At 43.9% G+C, this 20,580-nt stretch overlaps 1 protein-coding gene across 1 annotated transcript in view; it reads right to left on the reverse strand.

Moving 5' to 3' along the window:
- The window catches only part of TMCO3 (transmembrane and coiled-coil domains 3), a 121,906-nt gene that overhangs the window by 24,678 nt on the left and 76,648 nt on the right, over positions 1-20,580 (reverse strand). The window contains exons 8-9 of the mRNA XM_033948709.1: positions 11,619-11,736; positions 1,911-2,106 (exon numbers count right to left, since the gene is read on the reverse strand). Of these exons, the coding sequence (XP_033804600.1) occupies positions 1,911-2,106; positions 11,619-11,736 (314 nt within the window). The remainder of the gene's footprint in view (positions 1-1,910; positions 2,107-11,618; positions 11,737-20,580) is intronic.

Below are 20,580 nucleotides of genomic sequence, written 5' to 3' on the forward strand. Positions count from 1 at the left end.
GGCGATCCATTTGGGGTCAAATAAATAGTGTACTGGAAGTTCCATTGGCATTGACGTATGACGTAATGCTGTTTGGTACATTATTGATGGCCAAGAGTTTAATAATTTCACATAACAATAGACTACTTTTCATCATGACGGGAGTTGCCATACAACTTATTCGGAAAAATTGGGACAGATTAAACTATAGTTTTTGGTGGGAATCCTTGTGCCAAACTTAAAAACGTGAACGTATGAGAGAAATACAATTGGGATATTGCTGCACCATGCAACTGCAAATCAATAAAACAATACAAAAGTTATTCTTAGTCATGAGAAACTTAAGACAAGTTCGGAAATTCTTCGAGAAAACTCAATTCCAGCTCATAGTTCAGTCCTTAATACTAGGCCTACTTGACTACTGTAATATCCTCTACCTCCCATGCCCTACAACCATAACAAAACAACTACATACTATCCAAAACACAGCACTAAGACTCATCTACTCATTAAAGAAACATGATCACATTACAGAAGCATATCTCCAATCGCACTGGCTTCCGATCCCAGCAAGAATACAATTTAAATTCTACTGCCTACTATTTAAGACTTTATATGGAGACAGTCCAAACTACCTCATCCACAACACCGCAACCAGACATAAGAAAATTCACACCCCATTCTCATACCCCCCAATTAAGGAGGTCAAACGGAAAAAACTATATGATGGCCTCCTGGCCACTCAAGCAGCCAAACTAGACAACCAAATCGCCAATCTACTGATGGCATCCCTCAACTACAAGACTTTTAGAAAATAAATAAAGACCATACTCTTCAAGAAAACTCTGAAAAAAGAAATAATACCGCAAGTCTCAAACTCCACCTCTCACTAAAGCCAACTACCCCAAACAAATAACCTTACCCATTTCTTACTCTTTTTGAAAATGACCAACTTTTTTTTTTGTAAGTTCTTGTTGCAATACATCTTGGATAATTCTTTTGTAATCCGCCTTGAACTGCAAAGTAATGGCGGAATAGAAATCCCTAATGTAATGTAATGTAATAAGAAATTCAAGAAGATTTGGGACCCATTGACCAAATTTTGTAAAGATTGATTATTGATTTTAGCCCTTTGATTATACACATCAAGGAGGGGTGGGGGGAGGGAGATATGCCTTTAATTTATTATTTGATTGTAATTTGATGGTCTTGATCAATTGTATTACTCTTGCTTATCTTTATACTGTATGAAAGGATGGGTGGGGGGAAGGGATATGTATCTATTATATATTTGATGGAATTAAGTGCTGTTTATTTTGTACATTGTTTGATAATGTTACACTTGATGTGAGTTTTTAAAATTAATAAAGATATGGAAAAAAATTTTAGTTTAGTTTATTTGAAGACTTATTATACTGCCTTATATCCTTTGTTAGAGGAAAAACAATTTAGTTTACAATCATAAATCCAGAAGGAAAGAAAACAAAATGGTTTGTAATTATAAACAAAGGAAACAAAAGATGTCTTGTTATAAAATAAGTTTCCACAGAAGCAGTGCAAGCAAATCTCTCATTCATTGTTTGTGAAAATCCTGAAAAGTTGAGCTGTGACTCTTGAGTCTCATATAGTCCCACTAGACACAGTTTTTGCTATTACAAACTAACATGACTATCTCTCTGGAAGTTTTATAACTGCTATGCAACCACATACAAACATTTAATTCAGCCAATTTTCATCTGGTTATATTGAAATGCTGTGTTAGCAAAGTTTTAAATGCCCACTGTCCAGGGTATAAGACTGTGAAAATATATAACCATAAGGTCTATCTTTTAAGCAAGCGCTTTTAACTTTTTCCTTTTGATTAAACTAAGTACAACTTAAACACTGCTTGCAAAAGATACTATAATGTAGAAAAAAAACTACAGTATTACCGTTAACATAAGAAAGACAAAAGCAGATAGTCCCAAGATTAGGATTTCTTTATTCCCTTTGCTCTCTGTGTGTAGCTTGCGATAAAATGGTCCTATGAAATATGATTTTATGCCAAGGCACAGCAGGAATGTTGCAACCAATGAGAAGAGAATTTGGCCAATCAATGTCCATATTCTTAATGTTTCCACAATGATACTGTAATGAGGAGAAAAAATAAATTAAATTCTGCACATAAAATTCTTCTAGTCCCACTACTTCCACAAAAAAATAAAATCCTAAAAAAATGAAGATTAAATTGTGCCTATAAGAGAGGACAACATAAGGGCCAATATACTGAAGTGTTGCTAGCCCATGGCAATGCAATTAAAATATAACACCACCCCCCCTCTTTTACAAAACCGTAGTGCAGTTTTTAGCGCCAGTCACAGTGGTAACAGCTCCGATGCTCATATAATTCTAAGAGCATCGGAGCTGTTACAGCCATGGCTGGTGCTAAAAAGCACAGTTACTTACTGTAACAGGTGTTATCCAGGGACAGCAGGCAGATAATCTCCACATGTGGGTGACGTCATCTATGGAGCCCCGATCGGACACACTCACAAGCAAACTTGCTTGAAAATCTTCAAGCTTGTGAGAATACCGCGCATGCGCGGGTGCCTTCCCACTCGAGCTAGAGGGCGTCTCCTCCTCGTGGCCTCAGTTCAGACAGCAAGCAAAGAAGCCAACCCCAGGGAGGTGGATAGGTTACGAGAATATCTGCCTGCTGTCCCTGGGTAACACCTGTTATGGTAAGTAACTGCTTTATCCCTGGACAAGCAGGCAGCATATTCTCCACATGTGGGTTACCTACAAGCTAACCAAAAAGGGAGGAGGGAAAGTTGGCAAGTTAGGAGAACAGATTAAGCAACACAAACCTGCCGTCTCGCCTGGAGAAAGTATCCAGACTAGTGCGAGGTGAAGGTATGAACCAAGGACCATGGAGCTTAGGAAAAAACACAGGAAAATCAACAATGGATTGGTTGAGATGAAAATCTGAAACCACCTTAGGCAAGAATTTAGGATGGATGCGGAGAACCACCTTATCATGATGAAAGACAGTGAAAGGCCATATCGAGGAGGAAGAGGATCTACAGGCCGTATCGAGGTGGAAGAGGATCTCTTTTTCCTTAAAGGACCCACGGCAACAAGAGGGCATCCGTTGAAAATCAGGGGTGGGAAATTTCATGGCGACACCAGAAAATATTTCTTCACCGAAAGAGTGGTTGATCGCTGGAATAATCTTCCACAATAGGTTATTGAGGCAAGCAGCGTGCCAGATTTTAAGAAAAGATGGGATTGGCATGTGGGATCTCTTCATGGAAGTAGTTAGGGGGTGGGCCATTAGTATGGGCAGACTAGATGGGCCGTGGCCCTTTTCTGCCGTCATGTTCTATGTTTCTATGTAAAGGCGGATCCGCAACCAAAGCCTGTAGCTCACTGACCCTGCGGGCAGACGTGAGCGCAACAAGAAAGACCACTTTCCAAGTGAGATACTTCAGATGAGCCCGATCGATAGGTTCAAAAGGAGGCTTCATCAACTGAGCAAGAACAACATTGAGATCTGAAGAGCCAGCTATTACGGCCTTCATTGAAGACCACTCGACTCTCTTTATGCTGGTTCAAATAATATGAGTTTAATAATCAAACAGCAATAGCTTACAGGAACAAATCACACAGCATACAGAGTAATAGAGCATACACCAGGCTGGCCAGACTGATGGAGAACTTCCAAAGAGTTCTGAATCCTTGGTTCAAAGAGCTTTCTTTTATATGATTTTGACAGCTCTGGCTCACGTTGGTGCATGTTACATTTCACACTTTCATTGGTTAATCATATTCCTTATCTCATTTATTAATCTATGGATTGGTTAACATAATTGAGTGATACTGCATCACGCCTTTTTCCCATTTAATTCTACCCTTATTTCCCCTTAAGTGTTCTTTTAATATATCAAGAACCTCCCTCAAGCACCTGGCCTAACGGCTTTTCAGTTCTGTGGTTAGCCTTCTTGTACACTCGTATTCGTGGTTTGTCTTTCTTCTTGTGAAACTTCCATAAAGTTTTCATGCTACTTATATTTTTCACCAGAATTGTTTTTCTCTCTAACTGTGGGAGGAGGTTTGAGGGGAGGATGAATGTTGAAAAGGCCCTTCATAAACCCGGAAACCACCAGATGAACCGAAAGCGGTTTCCCCTCAAGCGGCCGATGAAAAGCCGCAATGGCACTCAGGTGGACTCGAATAGAAGTGCATTTGAGACCAGACCAGGACAAGTGCAATAGATAATCAAGCACGGAAGGCAAGGAGGCAGACCGTGACTACAGGCTCAGCGACAAACACCAAGAGGAAAACCTGGTCCACTTCTGATAATAAAACTGTCAAGTGGACCGCTTCCTAGATGCCTCGAGAACATCCTGAACAGATTGAGAGAACTGGACAGAGGCGGTCAGGTGCTGAGAAACCAAGCCGTCAAATGCAGGGACTGCAGGTTGGGATGCAGAAGAGAACCCCGACTCTGAGAAAGCAGAGATGGAAAAACCGGAAGAAGGCGAGGCTCCCTGGTACTGAGTTGAAGAAGCAGGGAGAACCAGGGCTGCCTGGGCCACCGAGGAGCTATGAGAATCATGGTGGCATACACAGACTTGAGCGTGACTAGAGTCTTCAGAATCAGAGGAAAGGGTGGGAACACATAGAGAAACAGGCCTGCCCAGTCCAAGAGGAGTGCATCCGTCTCGAGACAATGTGGGGAATAGATCCTGGAGCAGTATCGAGGCAGCTTGTGATTTAGGGGGGAAGCAAACAGATCGACCTGTGGGGTCCCCCACCGATCAAACACCTGACGCAGAATCCGCAAACTGAGAGACCTTTCGTGAGGTTGCAGCAGGCAACTGAGCCCGTCGGCCAAGCAGTTCTGCTCGCCCTGAATGTAGACCGCTCTGAGAAAGATCGTCCATTCCCAAATCTTAAGAGCTTCCCGGCAAAGAGATAGGGACCCTGTACCCCCATTTTTGTTGACATAATGCATGGCCACCTGGTTGTCCGTCCAGACGAGGACCACGTGGCCACGAAGCAGATGAAGAAAGGCTTTGAGTGCGTTGAAAATGGCTTGAAGTTCCAACAGGTTGATGTGACAGCGCTGCTACCCGCTGGACCAAAGCCCTTGCGTCCGGAGGCCGTCAAGGTGCGCTCCCAACGCGTAGGCGGACGAGTCGGTCGTCAAGACCTTCTGCAACGGAGGAGCGTGAAACAGAAAACCTCTGGAAAGATTGGAACAGCGCATCCACTAGCGGAGAGATCGCTTCAAGGAAGGAGTCACTGCGATCCTGGCGGAAACCGGATCGCGATCCTGACACCACTGCGAAATGCAAAGGTGAAGTCTGGCAAAAGGCGTCACATGCATGGTGGAGGCCATGTGCCCCAGTAGTATCATCATGCCTTTGGCCGAGATGGTCGAAAGGAAGGAGACCTGTCAACAAAGGCGGATGATGGAATCCTGACGAGGACGAGGCAGGAAAGAACATAGACGCAGCATATCCAACACCGCTCCAATGAACTGGAGAGATTGGGACAGACACAACTTGGACTTCAGAAAGTTTATCTCGAAGCCCAGACTTTGCAGAAATATAATAGTCCGTCAGGTCGCTAAGATAACCTCCGAACGAGACGACGCCTTGATCAGCCAGTTGTCCAGGTACAGGAAAACCTGGAGCCCCTGCGTCCGCAGGGCCACGGCAACTACCACCAGACACTTCATGAACACCCTCGGGGAAGACACAAGGCCAAAGGGGAGAACATGGTACTGCAGATTTAGATTCCTCACTTGAAATCTCAAGAATTGGTGAGAGGCCAGATGAATTGGGATGTGCGTATAGGCCTCTTTCAGATCCAGGGAGCAAAGCCAATCCCCCTCATCCATGAGGGGATACAACGTCGGAAGAGTGAGCATGCAAAACTTCTCCTTGACCAGGCATTTGTTGAGAGCCCGAAGGTCGAGAATAGGACGCAAGTTCGCGGTTTTCTTGGGGACCAGAAAAAAATGGGAGTAAAACCCTGAGTCCCACTGATGCTCTGGAACCTCCTCGACCGCCCGAAGGTGGAGAAGAGCCTGGGCCTCCTGAAGCAGGAGGGGAAGATACACCGCGTCGGAAGGAAATTCCCAGAACGTCTGGGCCGGAGGCGCATGCTGAAAGTGAAGAGAATACCCCTCTTGAATTATGGAGAGGACCCAAGCGTCGGTCGTCAGCACCTCCCACTGATGGTAAAAAAGATGAAGCCGACCCCCGATGGGAAAGGGGGAAGGCTCCTGGGCGCAGGACACCAGAGTGTCCGGCCCGTAATTGTCAAAAAGACGGCGTTGGCTTCGCCACCACAGGCGGCTGAGACTTGGCTGGACTCTGCTGCTGATGGTGCCGAGGCGGTGGATGAGATGCTTCAATTGAGGCACATGGGGCGGGGACCCGGGCCTCGAAGTAGCAGGGGACGACCCACTAGAGGAAAACCATTGAGACCGTCGAGACCGCCCGCAAGGGGCATCGAGTGGGCACGCAGGCTGGCCAGCTGGGGTTGAGGTTGAAGCCAGGGCAAGTTGGCTCAGGACCGAGGAGATCTGCATCTGCAGGATGGCCTTCAGCATGTCCTCGAGCATCGGCACTGAGACCATCGGATCAGGTCTAGGAGGTGCAGCAGTGCACTCCAACGAGGGCGACCTCAATGAAGAGTATTCCCGTTTAGTGGAAGCACGCTTTGGAGGAGGTCTGGACGGGGCATGGCCGTCGCACCCCCCTGAGACTCCGGGGTAGGCTTCTTCGCCAAGGAACCTGAGGGAGGAAGAGGAGACTTACCTGGAACCATAGATTTCGTTGAGGCAGACGAGGACGACTTTGACGAAGTAGAGACCTTCGATGCCGAGACCCCCACTTGGGCTGAGGCCAAGGTCGAGGCTGAGGTCAGTCCCGCCGCCGGGTCCATGCCAAACAGTTCGAGGATCCTGGCCCTTCTCCGAAGCGCCCGTGGTTGAAGAGTAGCACAACGCGGGCAGGAGTCCAAACGATGGTCGGCCCCGAGGCACTCAATGCACCAACGGTGGGGGGTCAGTGATAGAGATCACCCGACCACACTGAGTGCACTTTTTGAAACCAGAGACCGGCCGGGACATAGGCCCAAGCAACGCCGCAGCCGCGCGAGGCTCACCGGCCAAGTCAGACCCGGAGCCCCGGGTCAACAACAGAGGTCGGAAGAAAAACCGACTTACCCGAAAATAAAAAAACGAAGTAGGCCATGGTGCAAGAGGCACTACGATCTCGCAGAGCAGAGGAACTGGGGCTTCTGGCTCCGCAGAAAACGAAGAACTGAGGCCACGAGGAGGAGACGCGCCCCCCCTAGCTCGAGCGGGTAGGCACCCGTGCATGTGCGTTACTCTCACAAGCTTGAAGATCTTCAAGCAAGTTTGCTTGCGAGAGTGTCCGATCAGGGCTCCGTAGATGACGTCACCCACATGTGGAGAATATGCTGCTTGCTTGTCCTGGGATAAACCATGCTATGGTTTTGTAAAAAAAAGAAAAGAAAAGGGGGGGAGGTAAATGAGTTATTCCAAAACAGCTATTATTAAACTGCATTAATTTCATTAATCTATCTGTCAACACAAGCTCTTCTGTTGGATGTTTGAGGGCTAATGCAACACCACATGTCAGCTGAAACCAATCCTGCATCCCCCATCTCTCTCTGAGCTGACTTCTCTATGTCTATACATACATGTTGCAGAAGGCAATCCTGCAATTTCTATATGAAGAAACAAAAGGTTACTATATTTGTGAAGACCAAAAAAAGAGGACACACAGGCCCACCCCTTCTTGACCTACGGACAAACTGAGCTATATATATGCGGTAGTAGATTAGGTGAATGCAATGATGTAACTATTTAACAGCAGCTGAATGGAGAGAAATGACTTTCTGCCTCAGAAAGTTTTCCAAATGATCAGAGTGGAAGATATTTGGACTGCAGGCTGGCCAGACACTGTCTATGACCACTCTGCCCCCATGGATCCACATCTACACAGTCGGGGGTGGGCGGGTTTCGCTCCAGACGCAAACAGCCTACGCTTGAAACCTATGACAAGGTCACCAGCCAACAGACTCCCATGGGAAGGGAGTGGGACCCCCAAATCTATTAATGGTGAACACAGCAGGCTGGCTTCACAGATTCACCAGAGCTTCTCTGTAAAACTGCAGTCTGGCACCGTGAGATTGCATCCTTTCCTCCAACAGGGAACCATGGTGAAGGGGTCTCAAAGCACTGAAGCCACCGAGAAATGAACTTTAATTGAAAAAAATAAGGAATAAAAGCAGAGCAACTTCAAAAGACTTCTGCACAGACTGCTTGCAGAAAGTGAAACTGGATTTGTTTACCAGCTCTCAGGCTATGGGGGTGGAACATTTGCTCAGAAAAGTTGTGGGTTTCTGAACTACCCAGACTGCGGGTTGGGACTGAACACCTGGCATATGGAATCCAGAAGGGATGCAACATAATACTAATGACTGGGGAGTTAATTCAAAGCAGTTTACATGAGCTTCTGTAAAGGTGTTACAATACATGAGCTTAAACGTTTCAGGGTGAAATTATGTCGTTAAATGACCTGAAATGTATCCTGGACCACCCTGATTTGGAATTACAAAACTGGCAATTGATTTTAGAATCCTTCAACTCCCTAAGACAGATACGGAAGGATAATTCACCTAACTCACCAAATTTTTTTAAGTTCACACAATCTCTCCTAATAGAGAAAAAAAGAGCTTCTAAATTACTATGCATGAATTGGGTAGAGAAGAAGTAATTTCCTTTGATGTTCTATGGGAGGAAGAATTGAACTTAATTCCAGATGAAACTAATTGGAACTCTTTCTGGTCTCTATCAGCTCGTCCTACCATGTCAGCCTAAATTTGTCAATCAACCTTTTTTATTCTCCATAGGGCTTATTGGATCCCTAATAAAATTGCTAAATTTAAACATTCAGTTTCTTCAGGTCTATGTTAGGCTTGCCATATGCAGTCTGGAACTCTTATACACCTCCTTAATAAATGTTCCAAGGTACAAGTATTCTGGACAAATATTTGGTCCAGAATACTCTCTATAATTCATTTAGATAACAATCTTCTCATCTCATACAAATCTATCATTTTGCACTCCGCAAATCCAGATATCTTGATCCCATCAACATATATCAAAATATTCGACACTATGATTGCTTTAACTATCCACCATATCGCCATCAATTGGAAAGATAATTCTAAACTCAACTTCCTTGAATGATGGAATCATTTGAGTATAATTAGAAAATATGAGAAAATAATAGCCATTAAACAAAATAATATTGCTAACTTTACTAAGAAATGGGCCCCCGGATGGCTTTTGTAAAAATTCAAATTAAAATGAGAATCTCTCCTAAGTCCCTCACATCTGAAATGGATATTTTCAGCTTATGAGAAATGTATTTTATTCTATGTTTAATTTTATTTTAGTCTAGGTTGTTATTTTTATAATAGACATAGTCCTTATTAAGTTGTAATAATGTGTATGTATATTTGAAAATAATAAATATATTTTAAAAAAAAGAAAAGAAAATAGAAATTAAAAAAGATGTTACAATACAGTTAGCATTCTCTGAGATAGTTTTTAATACAAACATTTATACCATAAACAATCATCCTATGTATAGGCACATATTTATACATGAGCTTCTGTAAAGAGTGGAGAAACTGAAAACCTGACTAAGCAGAGACCTAGACCTGCTTGCTATTCAAGAGGTCCCCGAGCACAGTGCTTTCCAACATTAGGGTTGTGGTGTTTAGAGAATGGCACGGAGACAAATTTTTCCCCATCCCTGCAGGAACTCATTTTCCCGTCCCATCCCTGCGAGTGTTTTTCCTGTTCCTGCCCTATTCCTGCAAGCTCTATCCTCATCTGCACAAGCCCCAAACACTTTAAAATCATAAGTGTTTGAAGCTTGTGTGGTTAAGGCGGAGCTTATAGGAATGGGGCAGGGGCAGGGACGGGAGAGTGACAAAACTCATGGGAACGGAAAGGGGAAATTGAGTTCCTGTGGGGACAGGGAAAAATTTGTCCCTGTGTCATTATATTATATGAAACAGCTTTACCTCTTCTGTCTGGGGAAGGTGATATAGTTTCCTTCCCATCTCATTTACCTTAAAGCTGGAAACTAGCAATTCCTACTGAGGAGAACATATCTCAAAGATCCAACGCAGTGGAAAGCAAAGAGACCACCTGGCTACTAAGAAAACAGCATTCATCTTTTCAGAAGATTTACATTAAAAAGATAAAACATCCTGTTCAGAGAAAGTCTTTCCTCTTCTGGATATCACAAAGTAGCTTACTAAATTGCCTCCATCTGAGATACCAGAAAGGGAGCTATTGTAACCAAAACCATCCTGTGCTAGCCCATCTAGATTACTTGGAGGGTGAGGTGTCAAAGGCATTTAAGAGGAAACCTCACATACAGCTCCTAGTCAGAGAGCAACAGCTCCCCATCAAGCTTCCGCAACACAGAAGACCTGGTGCTTTGCTTTCACTCCATTAGGCTATTTCTTTCATTTTTTTCACAGACCAGAATGGCTTTCCAGAGAAAAGTTTCTCTTGTAGAGAAGAAAAAGCAAGATATGGCTCTCCACTGCTGCTCAACCAGCCATAGGTAGAAAAAGTAGTATCTTGCTACTACATTCAACCAAAAGTTGAAACCTGGAAATAGATTTATTGATACCTGCTCTACCTGAGGTTGCCAAAGTCAAATATTGTAAGCTACCCATACAGAGCCTGGAATAAATCGAGCATATTTACAAATACCTGCTTAGTATTATTTGGCTCATCAAGCAAGGTACGGGGGACATCCAAAAGCCAAAGCTTGGGAGCCTGCTCAACCAGAAACCAGAGCCCAAGGAACAGAGTTCCCAATATCTGTTCTACAAGGAAAAACTACAGGCTAAACACTGGGAGTCTGCTCAGCCAGACACTCACTCTGGAAGTAAGCTTCCTGGTACCTGCTCATCCAGGGGAATCAGCCCAAGGACTGCTGCTTCAGCAGCAGGGAATTCTGCTTTACTGGGGAAATCTGTCTAAAGTTTGCCCTGGGAATTCAATTTGGCTCCTGCTCTGCCAAGGGATCATTTCTCATAAACTACTACTAGGGGGGGAGGGGCTAGCAATCCTGCTGTACCAATCCACATTCTTGCACCATCTGCTGGGGAAAGAGATTCAATTATGTCTAATATTTTTATATCATGATGTTCTCCAAGAGATAATGCTCATATTAAAACTGGCAGTTAATGGCCAGTTTTAATGCATCTTACTACACTGCCCCTGAATATGGTAAGCAGAGATATGTTCAATTACTCCAAACTTCCATACTTCACTGGTTTTTAGCATTATAAAATGTATCTGAAGGGAAAGATTATAAGCTGCATTGCACTATGTACCAATGTGTGTGTAAACAAATAGATACTTCACAGTACTAACTAGTAATACTGAGCTAGAAATTAGAAAAGCTGCATGTTAAGAATTTTTAATATATGAATCTGCTTTAAATTTCAACAGGCTACACAGCTGAGTGAAAAAAATTTCATCTAATGTAATGCTTAGAGCACATGAACCATATATTTACCTGGAGTAGGTGTTCCCTCTTGCTTGAATTAACTTTGGCACGACAGCTATAAATAAGCTGAGTTGGACATCCTGCATTACCAGCATGCCAAGAAGTACACTGCTATAGTCAATATCACCTGTTAAAAGAAAAGCAGTAAAAATATGATCCAGGGCAAGTAAAAAAATAATCTGACATGCTACCATAATGCTGTACTTACAACAGTCAATTCTGCTGTAATAGAAAACATCTTCTTGCATATTGTCCTTATATAACATGTAACATTGCAGGATTTACGATCCGTATTCTAGAACAATAGGTATATCATTCTGGATGGACAAGTAATATCCCCATGCTCATGTGCTGTGCACAAAGAATCCACTCCATCTTTTGAATTCCTCCTCCTTCACTAGTGGGTTCTGCTGCCACCTTCAGTTTATCCTGCTTGCGAGCTAGGAGTGTTTTTGATCTACTGTGTATATTTAATTTTTTTTCATGAATTTTGGATGGGTTTTGGTGCTCAGGAGCTCCCCTTCTTGAGGGTTCAGCTTTGCCTGTGTGGAGAAGAAACAGACGGAGGTCTACAGATAACAGGCCTATCCCTCTGGTATCTGTTGGCCAGACTGCAGAAACGTTTTGTAGCTCAGGTTCCGTTCCTCTGGTAGCACTGCTCACCTACTGCATTGCAGGGGCTTCAGCGCAGACCGTCAAGCATCCGTAGGGGGCTCAACAGGATCCCACAGGGTGCCAGGTGTGTTTTACCTCTACCCTATCGTGTCCACGGGGGGGTTTGAGGCTCAGTCAGATACTGGTCCAAATGGCAGCCTGAAGATTCAGCAATGGAAGAGCGTTCCAATTGAGGCAGTGATTTCTCTTCTTACTTCCAGCTAACTTTGAAGTTGAGGTAGACTGCAACACATTTCCAGCACAGTTCACAGTGAGTAAGGCTTTTACAACCTATGTGCAAAATCGGGAGGGGAGGAGGGTGTCTTTAAAACCTTTTTTTTTTTTTTTTTTGCCCTTTCCCCAAGGTTGCCTCACCTCCAGAATCCTAAAATCACTGTTTTGATTTTCAAGTTTCAAGTTTCAAGTTTATTGGTTTTTGATATACCGATCATAAAACAAATATCTGACCGGTTAACAATAAAAAGTAATTTTTTTAAAATAAGAGTAAAAACTAGTTATAGGACTGTAGAAATATATTAGTGAAACATATTAGACATATACAGACAGACATGACTGTGGGGTTAAAAGAAAAGGGAGGGAAAAGTTACATAAGATAAAAAGAAATGGGGTAGAGGGGAGGGATAAACATGAGGACAGGGGTGCTTGGTATGAGTGGTATGCTCAAGAATAACTGAATTGTGAAAAGCAAGAAGTAGGACTTTTGGTATAAAGATAAATAAGTAAGTGGTTAGAAGATATTAGGATTTATTAAAGGCATCTTGGAATAGAAAGGTTTTAAGATTAGTTTTGAATTTGGCTAAATAGATTTCATCCCGTAAGAATTGAGGGAGAGAGTTCCATAGCGTAGGTGCTGTTACAGCAAAATTAGTCTTTCTTGTATAGTATGATTCTTTTAGGGAGGGGATAAAAAGGAGTTTTTGGTCTGTAGATCGTAGAGTACGGGGAGAGCTTTGAGGGATTAACAGTTTGTCTAGGAATAGAGGCAGACGAGAAAATTTGATTTTGAAGGAGAGTAGTAGGATTTTATAGATTATACGGTGTGTGACTGGGAGCCAATGAGCCTCCTTAAGAAGTGGAGTAACGTGTTCGAATTTACCTATTTTGTAAATGAGTTTAATGGCGGTGTTTTGTATAGTCTGCAAACGGCGTAGTTCTTTTTGAGGTAGTCCATTTAATAGTGAATTGCAGTAATCTAAATGAGATATAACTAGTGAATGGATAAGGATCTTAATCGAGTCAGTATTTAAAATGGAGATAAGTGAACGAATAATACGAAGTTTAAAGAAGCAAGTTTTTACTACTGTACTAATGTGATCATGAAAGGAGAGATCTTGGTCAAGTGTAACGCCAAGTAATTTTATTTTCGTATCCATGTGTAAGGGTGTGGATTTGATGTAGATAGTTCCAGGTAATATTTCAGATTTTTTGATAGGAATAAGTAAGCCACAAGATTTAGTAATATTAAGTGAAAGTTTGTTAGAAAACAGCCAATCACTTAAGGTGTCTAATTTAGAGTTAAGATCATTGATGTCCGAAGAATTAGAGGTATTAATAGGGTAAAGCAACTGGATATCATCAGCATAGGCGAAGATTGAGAATCCTAGTGATTGTGCTAAAGAAAGAAGAGGGGATAGGAAAATGTTGAATAGAAGTGGGGATAAAATAGAACCCTGCGGAACTCCAAAGGTTTGTGTTACTGATGAGGAAGTTTGGTTATTTATATGAACTTTGAAGTTGCGTTGATGAAAATAAGCAACGAACCAGTTGAGAGCAGAACCTCTGATTTTACAGTCAGATAGTCTAGATAAGAGTAAAGAATGGTCAATGGTATCAAAAGCTGCAGATAGATCTAGTGAAATTAATATAACCGATTTTAAATGATCATGAAAATAGTGTATTGAGGAGATGAGACCTAATAATGATAATTCTGTAGAATGTGAAGTTCGAAAGCCTGTTTGATAAGGATGTAACGCATGTGTTTGATCAAAAAAGTCTGATAATTGAGAGTGAATCACCTTTTCAGTTAGTTTGGAAATGAAAGGCAAATTAGCGATGGGACGATAGTTGTTAGGTAAAGAAGGGTCTGTGTTGTATTGTTTCAGCTTTGGAATAACTATAGCTGATTTCCAGACTGCAGGAACGGAACAATCAGAAAAGGATTTGGAAATCATTTCCCTAAGATATGGTCCAAAAAAAGAGAAAAATTTTTTTATAAGATAAGGGGGGAAACTTTCAGTAATGTTGTTAGATGAGTTTATGGATTGTAGAATAGTGGAAAGTTGTGTTAGTGAAGGTATTTTGAAGTTTGAAAGGGAACTGAGAGGTAGAAAGGTTGTGTCTGTATTATGAGGAATCTTAAAAGCAGGAGGAGAAGGTCCAAGGTGAGTACGAATTGAATTGACTTTGTTGTCAAAAAATAGAGAGAGTTCAACAGCAGATGGTATGTCTGACGTGGGAGGCGGAAGTTTTTTTTTAGAATACTTAGAGAGGGATTGGGCAATGCTAAAAAGTGTAGATGAATTACTAGTAGTAGAAATGAGTTTTGAGTAGTAGTCCTTTTTAGTATTTTGAACGATCTTTTTATAGTGAGCAGCTTTTTCTTTAAATGAGAGGAGGTGTATATTGGAGCGAGTTTTGCGCCATTTGGTTTCGGCTGTCCGAACTTGTCGTCGGAGGAGGATCAAATTTTCATTGAACCAGGGTTGGTGTTTTCTTAAGGTAGTATTGGGAAAGTTTTTATTTTGATTATCATTGGAAGGAGCTAAAGTATCTAAGAGGGTTTTCGTGGCTGTTTCCCAATTAGAAATTTGTTCAGTAATAGGGAGGGAAGAGAAATCATTGAGGTTTAGAGAGAAAGAAGATTGAATAGCGGATAGGGTGATGTTATTTAAATTACGAGAGAATGAGGGATTATTTATGTGTTTAATGGAATCTGAAAGAATTTTTGAGCCTTTTTTTATGCCAAAACGCTGCTGCAGTGGCCATCTTGGATTTCCAATTTTTTTTCAAAGTTTTTTTTCAAAGTTCTCCAGAACCTTCAAATAATTTCATTTTGACTCAAAACTGGCTGGGATGGAGTCCTCAGGCCCTCTACTTCTAATTCATGCCAGGTTTGCACTGGATGAATGCCCGAAGAGTGCCCTTGCGCCATGTGACATGCAGCATGTGAAGGGAGGAGCGGGAGTGGTCAGCTTAGCTTCTCTCTTTGCTCTCTAGGGCCGAGAAACGATTGGGGAGTGGAATCCATTGTTTGGGAGTAAATCCCTTCCAGAGCCCCGGAATTGCAGTCCATCCCAATGTAGGATCGTGGAGGTCATGGAGCCAAAGAGATGCAAACTGGAGTCATAAAGGAGATCACACTGCCTCATATGGCATTTTCTCCAAAATGTGTTAATCTCATGTGGAAAGCTTATCTGGATGGATGAAATCCCCATAGGAAGCCTGGCAGTGCACCAGGAGGCACTCGAGGGGCTTGGGCTCCCAGGGCACTTCTACCTCAGTCTCATAGCCTGACCAGAATCCAGTGGGCCTTGCTGAGGCAGACTCAGATGGCAAGGAGTCTATTTGTATGCCTTTACTGTCACACAGAAAGCCCTCCCTCTCGGGATATGCAGGATCACTGGCCAGTAGTGGTCTCGCTCAAGGGGATGACCCCCACGGTCTGGCGGATGCTCAGACTCTCAGCTCTGATTGAGCTTATTGTGGGCTCTTTGGAGGAGTTCAGCTTGGACTCCCAGCAGGTCCCCTCTGCTCCCTGCTCATTTCCCTGGCATCTTGACATCAGCGCATTACTAACAGAGCACTGGTATACTCTTGATGGGTCCCTTAAAGTAGCCAAGGTTCCCAAGTAGTAAAGGAACCCGGGTTGTTGAGAACAGTGGGGGGAATGAAAATTACCCCTACTCCAGCCAGGGGGTTTGCACAGTCTATTTCTGGTAGAGACTTAGGGCGGTGATCTGACACACTGGCCATAAGATTATCAAGGCCCTTACCAAAAAGCATCTATCCCTTAAAGGGCAGTCTGTTCAAGGATGCTGAGCCACCCGTCCACTGACGGATCCAAAGCATTCTGTGAGCTGAGACTGCATAAGCCGACACCTTGCTCATGACCCTAATAAGGTCGTATAGAGTGCCTGCCACATAATCCACCCCTTCCAGCACAAGCTGGGAGCAAGCGTCCTCCTCCTCCTCAAAGGGCTCTTGCTAGAGTCTGGTGTGGCATGCTTGGGCAGCAAAAGAGGCTACAGTGGCAGACTTGATCTCCAGAGCTTCAAATTGCCTTTTCAGAATCATGTCCACCCACCTTGTGATCCTGAGCATTCATCAGCATAACACCACCTTCACCTTGGGAGAGCTGTGCATTTGGTGACCTGGGCCACTGCCAAGTCCAACTTCAGCTGATCAAAAAGCTGCTGGAACTCAAGCGCCATGGGATAAAGCCTGGATAATGCCTTGCCAATTTCTCAAGGGCCTCTCTAAAGTTTCCAACTGCTCTGTAATCAGGGCAGTAATGGCTGAATGTTCTGGAAAAGAGGTGGTCTAAGTGTTAGAGCCACTCATGAATGACTGTGCACTGGGAAGTGAAGGGTTGAGCTTCCAGCTTCAATTCTTTAACAGCATCAGAAATAAAGTGGTGGACAAAGACTGACTTGAAGAGATAGTGGATACGATAGTCACCCCAGGGAGACCTCTTGACTGCCAGGCCCAAACAGGGAACCTAAGTCATCAAGGACTGTATCAGAGCCCTGAGACAGAAGCGGCATGAAGTCTGACCTCCAATCTGGCCAGTTTTGCTCCAAAAGGTCACTGGAGCTACAGCCTGGTTTGCTTAACCGAAAAGCAGACACCATGGGAGAAAACACTCAATGGGTCGATAGCTGTGCATACACAAGCTGTGCTACCGGTCCTGGCCTTGTTAGGAAGGCTCCACACATGCGATTCACAAATTCTGGGGAGAAGCCTTGTGCAGGGGAAGTAAATGAAGCCTACAGAATTTCCAACTGGGCTCTCGTGGGTTCCCCGGACTTCACATGCCTCTGCTTTGCATCATCACAAAAATGGGGTTCTGGATGGGACTTTGTACCCATTTCTTGGACCCACAGTGGTTCACAAGCCCTGCAGGACATGGATAGGGCTAAGCATGAAGTTCCTGCCCCTCCCTCACGTGCAGCTGTGGCACACAGACACTTCGCCGGACAAGCAACACAAATTTTACAAGAAATAGTATCCTCACTCCCAAAAGGAGCCCATCCCAGCTGATTGGAATAAGAAAACAGGAGGTTTTGAGGCAGATGGAGACTTTTGAAAAAAAAACAAGATCAACTGAAATCCAAGATGGCCACCACACCAAAATCACACCAAAAACAGCCCGTGGAGACTTATATGAAAATTCAACTTTTTCAACTCAATCTATGAACCATTGGGACTCTATTTTGAAAACCACGCTTTCTGAAATAGATTGGGAACTCTTCTGGTCTTCCACAAATCGTCCTCTTTTATCATCCAGAGTTTCACAATCAATGTACTTTGTTATATGGAATGCAGTATGGACTCCATATCGTAAGTGGAAAGCGAATCTACAACAAGACTCTACCTGTTGGAACTGTCTGAAAGCACCCGGAACTCTCGATCACATGCTTTTCCACTGCAATATGGTTCATTCCTTTTGGCTTCGTATTTGGGATACCATAAAATCTATCACTAAATGTTCAGAAGTGATCTCCATGGACATTATTATTCTTCGTTCTCAACACCCATGTTTTGCACAATCAAATTGCCCGCCTAAACTCATTGACACCATGTTCGTGACAGCTCTAATGCATATTCTGAAAAACTGGAAATCATCCTCATTGCTAGACTACACTTTTTGGTGGAACTCTTTAAGTATGTACCACAAATTTGAATCTTATGCATATGAGAAGAAATTGTTTTCTCGATCTTCCACAAACTTGACACGAAACAAATCACCTTGGCCATTCTTAGATTCATATGTTCGTTCTGCTCTATAGACACTTCTGCCTCTCTCATTCTCTCTCTCTATCTCTCTCTATTTCTCATTCTCTCTCTCTTCCTTTATCTTTCTCTCTCTTTCTCTTATCCCTCCTGCTTCTCTGTCTTCTTCTGTTCCTTTTCTAAGCAGTTCCAGATACTCTGGATCCTTTTCATTAATCTAGTTTTATTCAAATGATTGTAGATACGAATATTTGATACATGATTTTTATTATGATTCTATATGTTTGAACTGCTTTCTGTTTATAATTCCTATAATATTCAATAAAATCATTGAACTAAAAAAAAAAGAAAATTCAAAACACAGCAAAAGGAATTTTGGAGGTGGGAGACCTGAATCCTAACCCTCAAATATGAGATTTTTTGAGCCACCACGATTTTCCCATAGGAAATAATATGACTGTACTCAGTTATGTGAAGGTGCTTGCCTGTACAGATGGAAAGGTGGAAAGAAACTTCTACCTCAGATACTTCCAAAGATGACTCTAAACCAAGAATCTTTGGGCTGCCAGTCAGACCGACCCCGACCAAGACCTCCACCCCATGAAACCTCAAAGCATGACAGGGGTAGGCAAATACACAGCTGGCACCCTGATACCCTGTGGGTTCTTACATAGGCAAGTCACTGAGTAAATCAGAAGGCGGGCTCCCCAAGTCCAACTCTGTAGAGCTGCAGTCCAACACAGCAGAACCTGTGTCCTTTCCCGGGCACCAAATCCCCAAGTAAGGAGTCTTGGGGCACTGCAGCTTCATAAAACCAAACAAAACTGAGATAAAGAAAAAAAACTAAGCAGAGCAGATCAGAAGCACTGCTGCACAGTTCATTTGCAGAAGAAAAATGGGAGCCAATCAGGGACTTCCTTAGGAAGGAACCTAAGGAAGTCCCTGATTGGCCGTTGTTTGCACCAGGGCGGGGCCTAAGGCCCAGTATCATTGAGGAGAAGTCGGAGCAGGAGGTGTTTTCAGTACCTCCTGCTCGCAACATAAGAGGTATGGAGGTGGGGGGGCCTCCGGTGCCTTTTTCTTGGAGGGGAGGAGGAGGATTTTGCGTGCAGGAGAGAGTGGACATCCATCCTGCCATTTTTTTTGGGGGGGGGAGTTATTTGCGGGCAGAAGGGAGTGGGCATCCCTCTTGCCATTTTTTTTTTTCAGGAAGCAGGCAGGCGCAGAGCCCTGACAGCAGTGACAGGAGAAGCAGCCTCCTGTCACTGCTGTTAGGGCTTCTGTCAGGCTTTTTTTTTTTCTTTAATGGCACAGATATTTTGCGTGATATCTGCCCAATTAAAAAAAAAACAAAGAGCCTCACCCCCTAACTCAAAAAAATGGCAGGAGGGATGCTCACACCCTGCTGCCACCAGACGTCCCCTGCCGCTCTTAAATATGGCAGGAGGGATGCTCATTCCCTCCTGCCGTTGGGCCGGGCTGGGCCGGGACATCTCCCCCCGCCCCACCGCCGTCATGGTCCCTCTCCTCCCTGTACATTTAAGTTGGGAGCAGGAGGGGTGTTCAGTCTCTCCTGCTTCTCTGGCCTCCTCCTGCGCACTGCAGGCCTTAGGCAGAGGCATCATAAGATGCACGGGGAGGGGCCTAAGGCCCTGACTAGTTCAGGTGCCTTAGGCTTCTACCTTGGGAGGGGCCTGAGGAGCCTGAGTCAATCAGGGACTTCCTTAGAAAGGAGCCTAAGAAGTCCCTGATTGGCCAAAACAGTGATGCGGCAGAGGGAAAGCCAAAACAGTGATGGGGCAAAGGGAAAGCCTCGAAGAGGAAGGTTGCAAAGCAGCCTGTTTAGTGTTGCTGCCACTGCTGTTTGGAACGAAGGTATGTCGGCCTCGCTGTGGGATGGTTAGTGGGATTCTGCTGTGCGGGAAGGGAAGGAGCTATGGAAAGATGCAGCACAAGGAGATGGGTGAGAGGGGAAGAAAGAGGCTACACATTGGGGGGGGGAGCGCTGCCACCGGCGAATCATGAAGTGTCAGGGAAATTCGGGAAGGGCTTCGGGGGTCAATCCAACTAGGGCTTATTTTTGGGGTACATCTTATATTAGGACATAAGAACATAAGCAATTGCCTCCGCTGAGTCAGACCAGAGATCCATCTCGCCCAGCGGTCCGCTCCCGCGGCGGCCCATCAGGCCCATTGCCTGAGCAGTGGTCCTTGACTATTTTTATAATCTATCTCTACTCCTATCCCTATCCTTAATTCTTATCTGTACCCCTCAATTCCCTTGTTCTCTAGGAACCTATCCAAACCTTCTTTGAAGCCATGTAACTTGTTCTGGCCTATCACAG

This window comes from Geotrypetes seraphini, chromosome 6 (assembly GCF_902459505.1).
Source record: "Geotrypetes seraphini chromosome 6, aGeoSer1.1, whole genome shotgun sequence".
In the NCBI taxonomy this organism is placed as follows: domain Eukaryota; kingdom Metazoa; phylum Chordata; class Amphibia; order Gymnophiona; family Dermophiidae; genus Geotrypetes; species Geotrypetes seraphini.